This window comes from Gossypium hirsutum, chromosome D02 (assembly GCF_007990345.1).
Source record: "Gossypium hirsutum isolate 1008001.06 chromosome D02, Gossypium_hirsutum_v2.1, whole genome shotgun sequence".
Taxonomy (NCBI): Eukaryota; Viridiplantae; Streptophyta; class Magnoliopsida; order Malvales; family Malvaceae; genus Gossypium; species Gossypium hirsutum.
In genome coordinates this window covers 64,007,067-64,025,140 of record NC_053438.1, presented here as the reverse complement: position 1 = coordinate 64,025,140, position 18,074 = coordinate 64,007,067, and the positions used below count along the sequence as shown (strand labels likewise).

Here is an 18,074-nt window from a genome sequence, read left to right as displayed (position 1 = left end):
TCTTACACCATCCGCACAACTTCGTTTGACTGGTTGTTTCTCGGATATCCATATTGTTACGTATTCTAGTCGAGCAAGGTCGACCCTTTGGTTTGAGACGTAATTCTCTATCCGGTAACAGCTTAAAAGGAGCAAGAGATACGGGCGGCCACTTACGTTCATCTGGGACTGGTGGGAAAACATGTCTCCTGACGTTGTACATGTTTTCTAATTTGTACACTTCGTCCACATAACTCATCGGATCCAGACGGAGATTCTGACAAGCTGCAATAACATGAGCGCATGGATAACGAAGTGCATCAAACATCCCACAGTCACAAGTCTTATTTCGCAAGTGTACATGATATTGCCCGCCAACAACACCTTGGTGCGGTCTGTCAAACTCTGTCACGCGAAACCATAAATTGTCTCGATCGTGACACACTGTGTCCATGGTGTTTGCCCTCGCCTTGACCTTGTTAATTTCTTGAACTACCTTACTGCACCATACATGACCTCCCTGCATCTGGCCTGCATAACTTGCTGCTCGCTTTGGAAATAGCGCCGCCAAACGAAAATATGTCTCTCGCACAACCGATGTTATCGGTAGATGGCGCGTTCCTTTAAGAACATAATTTATGCATTCAGCCAGGTTCGATGTCATATGGTCATATCGTAGGCCGCCATCGTATGCTTGTGCCCACTGTTCGAAACGTATGTTACAAAGGTAGTTCGCCCCTTCTGCATTAATTGAACGTAAAATTGCCAACATCTCGTGAAAACGATCTTTATTTATTTCATACCCTGCCAATATAAGATCATAGCGAATAATTTATACCATTTCTACCAATAAAACTAGTTCAAATTGACAAACGAAATAACACAGATATAGACTAAATACCCATGTTGGTCACTTGTCGTCGTTCGCTCTTAGATGGATATTGCCTGTAGTAATTCGAAGCAACGTGTCTTAGGCAATATCTATGGTGTGTGCGCTGCCATAAGCTTCCCTATCGATCAAATGCAGCTAGTATACTGGTGCCCCGATCTGAAATAACACAGATATCAGGTTGGGTGCACACATGCCTCCTTAACCTAGAGAGAAACAAATCTCAGTCATCAGACGACTCCCCCGGTGTTATTGCAAATGCAATTGGAAGAATTCTCCCACCGCCATCCTGTGCCACTGCAAGCAATAGCTGATGAGTATACCTCCCGAACATAAAGGTACCGTCAATTTGTACCAACGGCTTGCTGTATGGAAATGCGTTTCGGTATTGCTTAAATGTCCAAAACAGGCGTTTGAACACTTGGCATCCACGTAGCAATCGGCCGTTGTAGTACGCATGTTCTGTTTCAAGGTCTGTGATGGAACCTGAGATGTATCTCTCTAGCACTTGACACCACTGACATATTTCATTATATGAGGCGTCCCACCCACTATGCATATTCTCCAACGCCTTTTGCTTAGCTATCCAAGCCTTGCGGTAAGAGGGCGTGTACGCTATTTAGCTACGGATATTGGCAATTAACACCGACACTGAAGTCCTGGGATCTGCTTTTATCGTGGGCAGTATCAAGCTAGCTAACATAGCTGAATCCATCTTGGGATGATCTTGTGAAACACCTATAAACCGAGTACATTAAATAATGCAACATTGCATAATAAAAGTATTGTTCAGAAACCGTCAATACTATACCTACAGCACATGTATGTGGACCTTTGTACTTTTTAATCTCCCATAACCCTGTCCTTTTCCTTAACGAGGCGTAGATTTTCCATGAACATGTGCCGTCTTGGACCGCACACTTCGCCTCAAACTTATCAGATTTGGATTTAACGACGTGGTAGTTAACGCCGTTTTTGATGCTATGTTGTTTCAAAGCACCAATAAAACTATCCTTGTTGGTAAACTGATTACCAACTTCAAATTCACCGGAATCTACCCTTGAACTTGTACGATCACGCAACCAGTGTGGTAGATCTGGAAACTCTAACGCATCATCTGCAGACAGATCGACATTATGTATGTGGGCTGGAGGTGAGTATGCTCTAAATCGTGGATTTTCTTCTTCATCTGAACTCCTTCCAGCATCTTCAGGTTCTGTTGGAATAGGCTTCGGTTCAGAAAATAAGCCAATTTCTGCACCATCCGGCCTGGGCTCTCGAGGTGGATCCACATCGGAGTCATCTTCTAACCCACAATCATCTGCAGCGTACGAGGTCCCCTCACCGATTGACATCGTAGGGAGTATGTCATCCCTTCTTCTGGGCATTTGATAACGTTCCCAATTGGATGTAGATTGCCACCCACTAGAACTTGATGTCGTTCCCCAGTACGTATTTCCAGCATCAAACGTCGAGCCACCAACGTACATGTCCCATCCACCGAAAGAGTGCCTTGCGGGGGATGTGCATTCGACACCGCTACCGAACATAGGTTATTCCATATTTTGTAACCCGCTAACCGAGTGTCGGCCAGGGGTCGTGTATATATCTCGAACACCGGTCGCAAGTACATCAGTTGGCGATGTAAATTGTATATATAACTCAATATAAGGTGTTCCATTAGCAAGATGAGTCTGCACCATTGCCTCCAAGCTACGAGCACCTTTTATGTCGAACGAGTCATATGTCACCGGATCAACAGAAGAACAAAATCGATATGTGATAGATAGAACTTTCATTGGCGTCGTTCCGAAAATTTTACGCCTAATTCTTTTACGAAGTTCTATCAAATCTATGTTCTGGTTAAAAACCAGTCGCAACGTATTCTCCGACAAAAAAACAACACCATTCTCGATGTGGCAAACCTCACCATCGTAGTAAATAACAACACTAATACGTTCACTCATATTTGAAACTCTAACCTTCTTAGCCTCTCTAAATTGTTTCTGCTGTGACTTATGCATTCTGAGAACATTTTCTGCCTAATTTATAGCCTCAGCCCAAACATGCTACTATAGCAAAAGCGCGTCCACGAGGGCGCGTTTTAAAAAATTCTTCTCAAATAGCATCCTGCTAGAAGCGATTTTATACTATTTGCTCAGAAACGTCAAAAAATTTTATTTCATCCATGACCTATTGTAGCAAAAGCGCGTCCACGAGGGCTCGATTTCACAAATTCTTCTCAAATAGCATCTTGTTAAAAGCGATTTTATACTATTTGATCAGAAACGTCAACTCAAAATTATTTCTTCCCGGACCTAAAAACCCTAAAAAGCCTAAACCCTAAGCCCTAAAAGCCGAAAAAACCTAACGTGGGAAAAATAGAAAAATCGCGTCCCCCGGAACGCGCTACATGGCGTCATGAAATCGCGGCCACGTCAGCGTGAGTTGCTGACATGGCAACAAATCGCGCCCTCGTGGCCGCGATTTCCTGACGCGTACTCTGACATCGCGCTGACGTGAACGCGATTTCGCGAAAAATGGATCATTCCTGTAAATAATTAAATAATGGGCCTATTTCGGCAATTTTTAAAAAAAAGCTTTTTTTGGTAAAATGCCCTAAAAGTGCTTTAAAAAAACATTTTAAAAACGCAAAAGTTAGGATTTAACATTGTGTTTAGTTTGGAGGAATGTAATAACATTTCCCTTATTCGTTAAATAGTAAACTATTCTTTTGTTTACTTGAACATAATACTTGTTTAATAGAATGACAATTACTTTCTTATTACTTGTATTCCCGTAATAATCAAAGAATGACTATTCCATACAATATTGAATAACAAAACAAAATTAATTTCCAGATTAGTCCTTTAAAACTTGGACTCAAAAATTATAAAATTATAAAAATATAAAAAAAATATTTGAAATATTTTAATATAATTTAATATAAAACTAAAAAATATTTTAATATAATTTAAAATAATCATATTAAAAATGTTATTAAATTATATTTAATAATAATCCTATTAAAATTTAATAACAATAATAATCATCTACTTAAAAAATATTCTATTAAAGGTACTCTAATCATTTTAATTTTTTTATTTATGCTATTACAACATCTATTTCATTCAACCAAATACAAGAATATTATTACAGTTCTATTTCATTCCATTCAACCAAACAATTAAATTACTAATTACAATTTTATTCTATTATAATTCTATTTAATTACAACTCTATGCAATTCCAGTGAACGAAACGTGCCATAAATATTCTTAGATTTTGAGTTTGAAGGTACAAATTATCAAAATATCTTTATTTGTATTAACTATATAAATTATATTTAAGATTTTAGATTAAATTATATCTCATGTATAATTATATTAAATTATTATTATATTTAAATTTTAAAATATTTCATGTGCAATTAAACTTACAAGTAATTTATTAATGATTAAAAAGCATTTAAAATATATATTTTATATATATTAGAATACTTAATTATTATCTAAATTTATTTTTAATATCATATTTAAAATCTAACATTTTAACTTTACACTATAATTTTTGACAGCTTTCTCATTGCACTTTTTAAAATAAGTTTATCAATCGAAAAGTATTTTGAACCCATCGGTAATAAGCATTCTCAACCCCATCGGCAATCTCAAGTAGCCCTAAATTGAAAAGTAGTGAAACCATAGTAGTTTCTTTACATTACTAGAAACATTGTTTTTCCCGATCAATTTTTTTTTAAAAAAATCCATTGATTTAGAAGTAACCATCATCCATCTTATCCTAGTGCATCCAGTGACCCAATCAACGGGAACACTCGTTTTATCAGTGGACAAAAGAAGCATCAACACAAAACAAAAGATATCCCTTTTAGCAGAGGTCGCCCAGAACAAAAAATCCTTGGCTAAGGCTTCAGCCACTACAATAGATTCAACTCTTACTAGTAACTTTCGTTATCAAGAACTATGGTTTCAACTCCTGCCATTTCTCGTTTGGGGACAAGGGAAAGCTGTTTATTTTGATTATAGCTTGTGGTATAGTTATATAAGAGCACACTCTGTCAAACAGTGAAACAAAGGAATACTTTGAAGCAACGACAGATCCAAAGCTTCCACCGTTCCCAGAAAAAAATTGCTACTATAGTTAGCTTAAAATTTCAGATATAAAAAAGATTCTTAAACCATACTCAAGGATCTTGACAAAATTTCGTCTTCTAACAAAAATTATAAATTAACCGATCTTCAAAAGGGGAGAGTGAATCTGAAATCAAGGGTCAAATACATCTGCATATCATCTCCGAGTCACAATAACGATTTCTCAACTGGACTCACAGGAAATCCATGGAAAATTACTTATATTTACAGTAAAGATCAGAGAAAGAACAAAAAAACAAAATATAAGAAGTGTGTGCTGAAAGATCAACAAACAGATCTGTTTAAATATAGAAACGAAGAACGAGAAGAATAGATAAGATTTACCGATTGAACTTACCAAGCGAAGGTGCAGGCATGAAATGAAAGAAAGAAGAAAGAAAATGGAGAAGAAGAACTAGAAATCAGTGGAATGGGGGGCATAGGAAAGATCTGGTTTGATCTCTTTGTATGTGTGTGTGTGTACATATAAGAGAGAAGAGAAATGATCTTTCCTCGCACCCCACTTCCAAAAATTTCCAGTAACTCTCTCTCCGTTTCCATCTTCACCGGCCTAAGCCTTTGTTTGCCCTTTCTTCAGGGAGCCTCTTAGGCATTTTAAGCTACCTTATAAATAGGTGCTCATACCAATCGCCTATGCTTTTCCTTTGTACGCTGACGAAAGCCCTAGTTCTCATGTATGTGGACTGAACCCTCCAAAAATAAAACTACGCGTATATAGAAACATGTTTTTAAGTTTTTTATTCTATTCTAATTAATAAATACGTAATTATATAATGAAAATAAGTATATATATTATTATGTTAAATATATTTTATTTATTAAAAGTGTCAAATAATTTTTTGATAATTTTTTATGTCAAATATCATTATTTTTCACTTACATTATGAATATAATGAATATATGTATCATTTTGTTAATTATATTTTATTTTTAAAAAACATAAATTAATTTTTTGATATATAATTTTTATATGTCAAATATTTTTTTTTCATGTACATTGTGGACATGATAAATTCTAATATAAAAATTAATTAATCATTTCAAATATAATATAATTTTTTATATGTGAAATACTTATTTTTGTTCCATCTTCATTGTGGGTATGATAGATTCTAATATTATAAAATTAAATAATTATTACAAATATCAATATGTTTTCACCTACATTGTGGGTATGGTAAATTCTAATATTAAAAAAAGTAATTATTTCAAATATCATTATTTTTATATGTAAAATATTTCAAATAATTGTTAAAAATACACATACAAAAATATATGATGCTAAAATTTGTCACACCCATGATATGTATGAAAAAAATAAATATTTCACATATAAAAATTATATTTACTAAAAATAATTAATTAATTTTATATATTAAATTTACTATACCCACAATATAGGTGAAAAAATAATTACATTTGAAACAATTATATTTATAACATTGGAGCTTACCATGCCCACAATGTACGTGAAAAAAATAAATATTTAACATATAAAATTATATATAAAAATATATTAAAAAATTAGTTGATGTTTTTAAATAATAAAATATATTTAATATAATGATATATATAACTTATTTTCATTATATAACTACATATTTATTATTTCATCTACCTAAATAAAGAAGTTTTTAATTAAAAAGATTAAAAATAAAAACTTAAAAACATGTTTTTTAATTAAAAACTTCAAAATAATATACTTATAAATTAAAAATATTAATTAAAAATTAAAAAAAAACAAACCAACCTGGAGGAGATTCAAATTTAAACTCAAGAGTAAAAAATGCAAGCATTTAACCAACAAACTAAAAAAGTTAAATTGTTAAAAACACATGTCTAGTATAAAATATTTGTTGGGACACACTTTTTGCCAAAGTTAGCTTTTGACTTCCAAAATAATGTAAAAAAAAAAGTACTTAAATCACTTGGTTGTTTTTAAAAAGCCGCATTTTTCACTAATTTTGTGATGATTTTGCTGAGTTTCACTTTTAAGTATTTTGACTAAAATTACAATCACGACTTACTAATCACTTTAAATATTTTTAAGTTACGATGTTTTAAAATTTAAAATTTTTAGTATTTGTTAGGGTAAATCTCAAAATTATTTATGGGTGCATTGTTGTATACGAAATTTAATTTTGTGTAACTTTTGAAATGATATTTTAATTTGATTTAATTTTCATAAACTGCTAACATTTTTATTGAGATAATACCATTTTGTATTTACATATTACATACATAAATAATTGAATCAAAACCATAGTTTAATCAAAGTTTATGTATTAAATTACTCGTCATAATTTTGATATTTATTCCTATTTATATAATTATTCTGATTTTTGAATTACTTTTTTACATTAACATTAATGAATTATTTTTGTTTTGGGGTTAGAAGTTCATCATTTCATCGAAAGAAGGGAACATGGTGACTAGGCAAAATGTAAAACCAATCACATGGCCATAATCCCATCTTTGTTTTTCTTGCAACCCAGTCGACTGTCCATTTACAAGCTCGCAGAACATACGAAAAAGACACCCAAAAATTCTCATTAAAAGACGAAAGGGACTCTTTAGAAACAATAGCAAACTCCCCTCCTCCCAGGAAACAATTGATAATGGTAGAGAACCTTGTTGCCAATCAAACTACCATTGCAAGAACACGGGAGCAATGATATAAGCAGTGGCACAGCTAGTGAGCGTCGATCGAGAGTGTAACTATGATAAATAAAAATCAACAAAATGAAGTAGCTTACGCAATTTAATTTTTTTTTATGCCTGTTGAGGTCTTTTTTAGAGAGATAATCTATCTACCAAATTCATACGATAAGTGATTTAAGTTTTAATACACCTCGTTTTAGCAACTTTACATTTATACTTAAAGCTCTATATATTTTTCTCTTAAAAACTTCGGCTAAAAAACAAGGAATACACTCGTATTACTAGTTCTTTAATGAACAGATAAGTGTTGAAACTGGTACAAATTTCCCCGACATGATTTCATCTTGCTAACATACTATATAAATTATAACTAATCTCCCCTATAAAAATGCAATTAAAATAACATATAAAATAGAATAATAGAGTCCAAGATAATGTGGAGATATAAAAGATAAGTGTTCAAAATGTCTTAATCTTCAAAATATAATGCTTTAAATGGATTGATGTTGAAAAATGAACTATCAAGATAGCAACAGCCATTACAGCTCAACAATTTTGTTCCAAAAAGTTGCCAACCTGCAATGATTATTGTAGTGGCCATTGCTCATACTCCCCTCAACTTTCATTGCAGTCGTGAGCCATAGCTACAAATCTGGCTGTTTGGCTTTGTTTGTCACAAACTGCATCCATATTCATCTTGATTGATCCAAGGAGTGGAGGATTCCATTTGGGGTCATTTCAAGTCAAATTCCCTGAAGTATCCATTGTGTTGCAGTTTTCCAGAAACTTTGAATATATAATCGTTCCAAGCATCATTCTATACCTAGATTGGAGAGACTTTTATTCCACATATATTTTCCATAAAAAATAGCGTATCCATGCTGCCAAATTAGAAGATGCAAAAGAGCGAACCTGGGAAAGGTGTTAATCTTTAGCCACCAAAAAACAAAAAAAAAAAAAACTAGAAAGAATCAGCCATTGACGGGTTGTAGTGAAACTCTCCACAACTTTAGAAAAAGTACAATGGTTTAATTCATTTTAAATTATTTTACAATGGTTTGATTGATTTTTTTTAATTATTTTAAAAGTGCTTAATTAGTTTTGAGATATTATAAAAAATTCTAAAATGAATTCTAGAAAAGATAAAAAAAATGCTAAAAATGAATCAAATTTATAATAGCAGTAATTTTAAAATTTTTATAAGATTTAATAATTTTTATAATATTTTAATAATTTCTAATAGTTTTTAAAAAATTAATAAAAAATACTACTCATTTTTGCTTTCTCTCTCACATTACCTTATATTATATCTCGATCCATCATTATCAACTTTTTCCGTACCACCTCTCATTAATCAAAATCATTACTCATCAAACACTAAATTTATTGTCTATCAACCCCTTACTTGACACCCCGTACAAGTCTGATCACATCAGTATTCTTCAATCACCCGTCAAAACCAAATCCAAGCTTTTCAAATAACAAAATTTTTCTATATTTTTCTTATATATATTTATAATTTATATAACTTTTTAATACTATTAATAAGTTTTTATAATTTTTATAAATTTATATATATTTCTATAACTTTTTTATATTTTTAAATTGTTTTCTATAATTTCTAAATTTATATATTATTATATTTTTCATAACATATTAATAATATTCTATATTTTTTAATATTTAATAATATTTATAGTTTTTCTATTATTTTTATATTTTCCAAATTTCATGATATTTTAATAATTTATTGGATTAAATAATTAAAAATCAATTAAGTCCAATCAAAATAATGAAAGATCAATTAAGCCTTTCATGTCAACATTCTTTCACGTCAAATGCCACGTTAGTCACCACATTATCATTTTTCCACATCAACCACCATGCCACATCAATACTTAACAGTTCGACAGGGACGTCGTCAGAAAACCATATTCCAAGGGCTCAATTGAAATTTTTTAAAATTATTTTTGAAGGGCTTTTTAGTACTTAAACTCTTTTTTAAATAAAACTAAATTAGATTTTGAATTAATGGTGTATTTGGTTGGCTAAATATAGCACAACACATAATCTCACTTTGTGGAATAAGATTACATTGTTTGGATTCTTCATATTTCGATCACCTCGTAATTTCACATTCTCAAATAATATAAAAATATCGAAATATTTGGTGCAGCCTCAATACACTCATCCCTTAGATTATCTTAAACTTATGCGCGTAATATTAAATTTTGAATCAATTCACCATTTTTTTTTATTATTTTAATCAATTTCTTTTTTTTTCTCTAATAAAATTTAAATCTAATTAAAAATAAAATATATTTTTTCTACACTGGAATGTAGATATCAACTTTAAAATTATAATTATTATATTATGATTATAATTAAAATTTATAAATTATAGTGAATGTGCAACTACATTTTATGAATTATTATAATAATGACTTATAAAATTATTTCAACATCATATATTTTACTTATCAATATATAAATTATAATAAAAATAATAATTATCATAATTTAATAAAAATTAAGATTAATAATATAAAAAATAGACCTATTTAAAAATAAACTTTATAAAAAAATTAATAAATTATACTTTTACATAATTTTACATTCTTATCAATCAAATAATAAAATCTTATATTTTCATAATTCTATTATTAAATGTAATCTTATATTCATGCCTTTCTATATATTGGCAAACATTTGCTCCCATCCACTGTGGGATTTAAAAGGAGCCAATAGCTAAAACTGCTGTAAAATTTTATAAGAGCAGAATTAGATTCCCTCGTACCATATTAATTAGTTTCATTAATTATACATATAAATGTGAACCCATAACTTTCAGAGCATGTTTGGTTGGGTGTATTGGATTAGCCAATACACCCCTAATCTGTGGGCCCCACTAATCCCCACTTAATCCCGTGTTTGGTTTGATGTTTTGCCTATTACAGGCCTATTACAACACGGATGTAATACTCATTTTCTCTGCTTCAACAACGATTAGCCATTCCGTTCCAAAAGTAAAGATTAGCTAATCGTTTCTGTTTTACCCTCCCCAGCCAAAATCTGCTGCTCCACCCCACCCTCTCCCTCCCAACATCAACAGCAGTTTTCTTCGAACCAAATCTCCACGTCTCAGATCGCCTGTGAGTAATCCCAACAACAATTGCCAGAGAAAATTGCCCTTTCTTCAAAAACCCAGCCCTAAATCCTTCTCCTCTTTCAATACTTCATTCGAACAGGTTGTGGCAACAGCAACCGAATGTAGACCATATCACAGGGAATAAAATCCGGAATAGTTTTATGTTTTCGAGGGGGAAGCTTCCTGGTCCTCTTAGGCAACTTCAAATGGATTTGAGAAAATTGATGCTTCCTTATACTGCTCTCAAACTCAAGGTAATTCATTTCCCTCTTTTTTGTTTAAAAAAATGAAATTTTGTTGTTTTATAAGTTGTCCCTTTAACTAGATTTATTGTTTGTCGTTGTTTAACGGTTGCAGGAGAAGAAAAGGAACAATTTGAAAGACTTTTTGAATGTTGCAGGGCCAATGGGTGTAACCCATTTCCTCGTTTTATCTAAAATCAAAACTTCGCCTGTCCTTAGGGTTGCAAAGACCCCTCAAGGCCCTACTCTCAATTGCGCCCTCGTTGCCCGCAGGATATTTTCAAGAATCCTCCTTTGGTAATTTCTTCTACTCACACTGTCTCAGCAGTGGAACTTTTAAGGTTATTGTAATTCTTAGCTGCTTGTATAACTTAGAAATGGATGTCTTTTTATGAGCCAAATATTGTGGTGTTTTTTTGTATTAAAACATAACTAAAGAGAGATTGAAACCTTGTTCTTTCTTTGAGTTTATGCCTTAACTTGTATGGAACCTTCATGGTAGTAATTCTAAATATATCTTTGGGCAGATTGTTCTGTTTGGTTTTGCAGCAGCAGATGAACAATTAAGGCTCACGACTATGGTGTTCAAGAACATCTTTCCGGATATTGATATCAACACTGTGAGTTCACTTAGACAGTTAAATTATAGTATTCAAAGTGATCTTATTTCTTTTCTTCTTCCCTCTTTAACATTGTTTGGACATGAAATGTTACAGGTTAAACTCTCTTCTTGCCAGAGGATTGTGTTGATTAACTACAATAAAAACGTTTCCTCCCTTCATGTATATTCAACTGTTTGGCTTGTTTTCATTTTTAAATTACTTAATGCTAGTATATAGAAAATGGATTTGTTATTTTTATTTGGCCTTGACTTTTCCGTTGTATATATTTTGCAGCCTTTTCAAGCAAGGAGTCAGTTGTTCACAAAGGTAATTTTCTGAATTTATCATTTCTTTGTTTAGGATCCTTTTTTGGGTAAATTTGCCTTAACTATATAATTCTGTACATTATGGTAAGAGCTGTATGCCTAGATCAACAAATATTTGCTATTCCATTCAAGTTTATGCATACTGAATTGGAGCTATCTTTTTTCTCTCTTATAGTTTCAGCATATGCTGTCTGTCAACAACACATGATGCACTTTTTCCTGTCTTGATGTTTATAGTTTAGTGTTAATATCTAAAATATGGACTTCAGAAAGATCGTAGTGTTGGGGAGGCAGGGACATCAGCATTATTGGATGATTCATGGTTTTCTTCTGATAGCTTTCTGCACTGCTTCTGCAAGGTAGTTTCATGATTTTTAGATATGTAGTTGTGCTGACTAATTGTTAGCATGATTATTTTTCCTTGAAATAGTTGAAACCTGCATCTTTTTGTCAAGTTCTGGCATTTAGTTAGAAATAGTTTAGGATGGGAGTTCCAGCAGAAAAGTGCAGTTGATGGAATCTACTTTGAAGAGAATGATGAGGTCTTTCTCTGATTTTTTCATCTCCATGAACTTCAATCTCTCTCTCTCTATATATATGTATATAAACAACATCATCCCTCACCATTCCTGCTTTTAACTTGTGCAGTATGCTCTTGTGGTTGAGATGTTGGATGAGCCGAGCGGTAGCGAACCCACATCTTAGATAGTTACATCATGTCTTATTATTTTTTGTTAATACATTAACGGCTGTGAGGGTAGTTTTCAACTTTGGAAATAGCAAGTCTGTGGTATATCAGCCTATAGGATCAGAGGTAAACAACACTTGAAATTAATTCCATGTATAAATCAATTATCTAAACTACAATGAACTTCCAATCTTGTCTCAAAATTGTGTGATCATGGACTGGGACATATGCTTAATTTAAGCCCTGAAATGCAGTGTTCGATAGATACAGCTATTTTTTACTTGATGGTCTTTTGTTCCATTCTGTTTATCCTGCTTTGGTTAGAGAACTAGACAAGGGGTGATGCATTTATGATGAACTCCTTTCTCAAAATAAAAAATTGTCTAAAATTCAATACAATATTCAGAAGATTTGAATTTATGTTTATTAAAAATTAATCAATAATTGAGTTGAAGTAAACCGGTGAAATGCTTACAAATAAATATTCTTTTAAGTTTGGATTCAATCTTTAAAATTGCATATAAAAATACCAAAAGATGAGAACACCGTTATATAAATATTTAATTATTTTATTAAAATAATTAACTTAGAAACAAATATTATATTTTTGTTCATGTAAATAATTCTTAAATTTGAATCTAGATAATTATTTTAAATTTTATTAAATCATATATTTTAATTAAAATATATTTAATATTAATTATTTCAAATTATATTTTATAGTATCATATATTATGATTTTAGTAAATTCATATAAGAATATTGATTATTAGAATTTTATTAAATTATATATTTTAATTAAAATATATTTAATAATTATTATTTTAATTTATATTTTACAGTATCATATATTATGATTTGAGTAAATTCATATAAGAATATTAATTATTAAGAATTTTATTAAATTATATATTTTAATTAAAATATATTTAATAATAATTATGTTTAAATATGAGTAAATTATTTATTATTGATATTAATAATCTTATTAAAATTTAAATAAAATAATTTACCAAAACAAATTTCTGCTAATTATTAAGAATTTTATTAAATTATATATTTTAATTAAAATATATTAAATAATAATTATGTTTAAATATGATTAAATTATTTATTTTTTATAATAAATAATCTTATTAAAATTTAAATAACAATAACAATAATCATTTACCAAAACAAATTTATGCTAAGGGTATTCTGGTCATTTTAGTTTTCTCCATTATGCTATTACACCTCTATTACATTCAACCAAACACAGTTTTACTATTACGCCTTTATTCCATTACATTCAACCAAACAGTTGATTTGCTATTACACATCTATTCCATTACACCTCTAATCCAATACACCTCTAATCCAATACAGCGAACCAAACGTGCCCTCAGTTTCTTCAATCGTAATCAGTTTTGTTCCATAGATATACTTAAAATTTGCTATATGTTCAGAATTTTCAGATGTAAAACCTAAAATCTTTAATATTTCCTTGTTAAGAGTATAGTGTTAAAACATAGGAACCCATTTCTAGCTTCATATAGCTAGCAGTTAGCATTTACCAAAATAAGATGAGGTTTTTAATTCAAAATTTTCATTACTCCGTAAGTATACAACAAAAAGCTCATCCAGGAGGAGTTTCAAATGGGTAATGACATCAATATTGACTTCACGGAAGTTGCTTACTTTGCCAGAATCTAAGAACATAATTACCATTAATGGTTCTCTTTTTTAGTTGTTGTCAGATTGTTGCTTGGCTTAAGCGCACCAAACATCCCGGTAACCGCAAGTACTCATGCTACTTGAAGAAACAAACATAGTAAAGAGAAGTAAAAAGAAAAGTGCATATCTGATATCTCTAATCACCTCAACGTATCTCCCACCATCGGGGAACACAAAGCCTCTACTAATCTCCATCTTTCGTAACTTTTTCTTTGATTTTATGATTCCAATTTCGAAATTTAATATATGCTCATCATACCTATAAACTGACTGGATTAAGCACATTATTTAAAAAAAAAAACTGGGGTTCAGAATTATATGAACATCTCTACAGCTACCAACCAATATGATAATCGCCTGAACGAATAGGTTTACCTGGTTTGGGGATTTAGGTGGCCAATGGACTTCTCCTGTTCAGTAAGTGCGTGACGAAAATGGCATCGATGGCCATAGGAACAGACATAACCAGTAAGGACCATCCTGCAGACCTCAGTCTTGTATCGAGGGTGGCGTATTACAGGGCGGAGCTCTTCGACACTGTGAGCAAACTGGCAGTGGTCACCATATGGACAGGCACCAGTCTCTTGCCATTTGTTGCAGAGCTCAGTCTTTAACATGCCTTGGTTGTATACTTCCAGTTCAAGTAGCTCTTCCTCCTCCTTCCCTCCTTGCACGTACACCTTCTGCTTTACATTCGTCTAAAGACATTACTCACCCTATCTATTATAAGATTTAATTAAGAACAAGAAACAAATGAATAATCTATACTAATATTGTCATTTCACATTCTTTGGGTGGCAACAAGGTAGCTCACCATACAAACAAAACCTTAGACGTCTAAGCAAACCTCTGGTTGTTAACAATCTTACTAACGCCATCGTTTAACTTTCGAAAGTCTTAACTCTATACTAACAAATTTTCATGTTATACAGATAAAATACAAGGATGATTTCAGAGTCCCTTGAACTAGCTCCTCACTTCTCCCCCAAAAGGCTAAAAAGCCACTGACAAGAATAAATTTGAACTAAATATATATCATCATCTCAGTCGCGTCTAAAATAGTTAAGTTTATTGTATTGCTTCATTGCCAAGTCAGAGAAGGTATTCATTAAATAAAATCGTACTAAAAAATGTAATTAATGCTTAATGGTGCTCATTCCGTTGTTTGGCTGCGAGAATATTGTACTGATGCCAGCTTTGCCTGACATATAGCTTTAGAAATAAGCAAATAAATATAACTCTAGAAATGAAAATAAACTGGCGATATGTACATAATGTAGAACAATAGACTGGCAATTACGAATTTGCTATCCGAACAGAATAAGGGAAAGAATTAGAAGAAAGTCAAAATTATACTCACAGCTCTACCGATCTGTTGAGAAGCATTTGAAGTCCGAGCTAGTCCCCGAGTTTTACCACGATGACTCGCTGCTCCAGCTTTACTCATCATCTTCTGATATCCATTAGATCTAATCGATATGCTCTTAGGCAACTTAACCCTCTCGACATCCACTTCACCTTCCATGTCAGAAACTTCTCCCTCTCCTACGCCGCCTCCGCCGCCGAAACAAAGTTCTTCCAACGCGTTCACCAAATCAAACGGCGTTGTGTTGTAATCAGAGGATGCAAAGTGATCCTGAACAGAGGCTTGGAACAGTGCGTTGAGTTGTTTGTTGAGGTCGCTATTGACTGATCGTAGAGAAGTATTCTCTTGGCGGAGTGATTCGGCTTCTTTTGCAGCTTCGCGAAAGCGCGAGAGGCAGAGGCTGTGACGGTTGATCATATCTTGATGCTGTTGCATGAGAAGGCGGGGATGATGGAGAGCTAAGAGAGATGCGGATGAGTTGGCGGTGGAGGAAGAGTAAACTCCGCCATTCTGGTAATGGTTCAGTTTTCCGGCTGCGAGGTCACCGTAGGCGGTTGAAACATTGTCGTTTTGCATACCGAAGCTTGAAAAAAGAATTCAGAGAAAGCAGAAAAAAGTAAAAAAATACAGTAATATCGAATTGGAGGGAAAAAAGTGGCCTGGCAGTGAATTGTAGAGAGGAATTCTGGAATCAAAACTGTTAAATAAGCACATCATAGAATTACCCTTTGTTCACTTTAGAATTTTCACTCTTTACCTACTTTTGCCCTTGGATTTCAATCATCTTAAATCATTGTTAGGGCATTTAAGTCATTTAATCTAAATTGTAAATTTCATTTTCTAGTTCACAAATAACAGTTGCAATACTTGCTTGCATGCACCAACAGTGGTACCAGCAGAGAAAACAGAAAAGTGCGCTTGCATTGCATTTTGGCAATGCAGGATTCACACCATTAGCAAATGACGTAAATGTCCTCTTGATTAAATTACATTAGCAAGGATACCCTTCTACGCTTTCCTTCATCCTCAAGTTTTGACAACAGACAATGGGAGGGGGGAGGATGATGATCAAGCTCAATCATGTTTGTGTAAATGCAACGGTCACGATTATTTCATGAGGGTTGTCTAATTGACTTTCTGTAATTAGAAACAACTTAAGGCACAGGAAATGCGAGGCCCGGATGCGGTTAGAGAGAGCTTTTGATGATATGAGTTGCTTGTAATTGAAGTTAATTTGATTGGGGGGGGGGGGTAATCGTGTATGCGGAGGTTTACAGAATTTTCAAGTCATGAAGCGAGTTTAAGACATATAAACCATTAGTAATGTTATTTGAATTAAACCAAATTGATAGATCGAATCGATTGAATTGAGAATCAATTAATATACTAATTTAAAAGGTGTTTTTGGACCAATTAAATTGGAAGTCAATTGAATTGACAGTCAAACTAATCAAATCGACAAATCAACAACTTGATTGGTTTGACTAATTATCTTTTTTAAAAAGTATTGCCATTTAGGAAGGAGGAAGTCATCATTTTCTTCAAGAGATTGCTTTTTTATCACAACTATAACTACCTCCTAGTGTCACAGGGCTAGAAATTTAGCCTCGCAAACTGTGCGACCTTAGACGATTTCTTTACTCCAAATTTGCCTAAGTCAACTTAACTTTCGTAAAAGATCTCTAAGACATTAAAATATAGTAGAAACAAACTCGAACCAAAAGAGCAACGTAGAACAGAAAACCAAAGGGAAAATAGTGCACACCAAGTGTTTGAGTAAATGCTCTCAAATATATTCACAACCATGAATAAAATGATTACAAATGAAAGGAATGACCTCTATTTAGTTGAACTCCCTCAAAACCAACAGTACAGATCGAGTTATCCCTTTTGGATTTACACTATTTATTCTGGTAATTCTAATTTTACTGGACTGTTTCATTAGATCACCAAAGCTTCAAGTAGATGGGTTTCTCTATGGGTTACACGAGTTGAGTCAGTTCAATTGAATTAAATGAGTCACATTTCATCAATTGGCCTCTATGAGACACTCCTTACGCAATTGTCACGGGCTTTGATCGGGTTCGTGACACTAGCAATATCATATCTAGTTTGATGATTTTCTATATAGGATTATATGTTAAAAGAAAGGAAAAAATTAATTAAGCCCCTATATTAAATTTACATTCAATTAAGCCTTTATCGTTAATAAAAAAAATCAATGAAATCTATCTGTTAACGATTTTTCGTCATTGATAATTTTAACCGTTAAAATAAATTGATGAACCAAT

General features: G+C 32.3%; 1 protein-coding gene, 1 long non-coding RNA gene and 1 pseudogene across 2 annotated transcripts; 1 reads left to right on the top strand and 2 right to left on the bottom strand.

The window, feature by feature from the left end:
- Positions 1–4,550: 4,550 nt before the first annotated feature.
- LOC121214772 (uncharacterized) lies at positions 4,551–5,698 on the bottom strand. The gene is made up of 2 exons (XR_005910516.1): positions 5,375–5,698; positions 4,551–5,204 (listed from the first exon to the last, which is right to left on the bottom strand). It is a non-coding gene; the product is annotated as an uncharacterized lncRNA (long non-coding RNA).
- Positions 5,699–9,729: 4,031 nt separating this feature from the next.
- Positions 9,730–12,984, top strand: LOC107907834 (peter Pan-like protein; annotated as a pseudogene).
- A 1,033-nt stretch (positions 12,985–14,017) lies between these two features.
- LOC107909550 (zinc finger CCCH domain-containing protein 15) lies at positions 14,018–16,619 on the bottom strand. The gene is made up of 3 exons (XM_016837131.2): positions 15,778–16,619; positions 14,793–15,100; positions 14,018–14,676 (listed from the first exon to the last, which is right to left on the bottom strand). Exons 1-3 carry the CDS (start codon positions 16,357–16,359, stop codon positions 14,454–14,456), a joined length of 1,113 nt encoding a protein of 370 aa, XP_016692620.2. The 5' UTR covers positions 16,360–16,619; the 3' UTR covers positions 14,018–14,453.
- Positions 16,620–18,074: the final 1,455 nt, after the last annotated feature.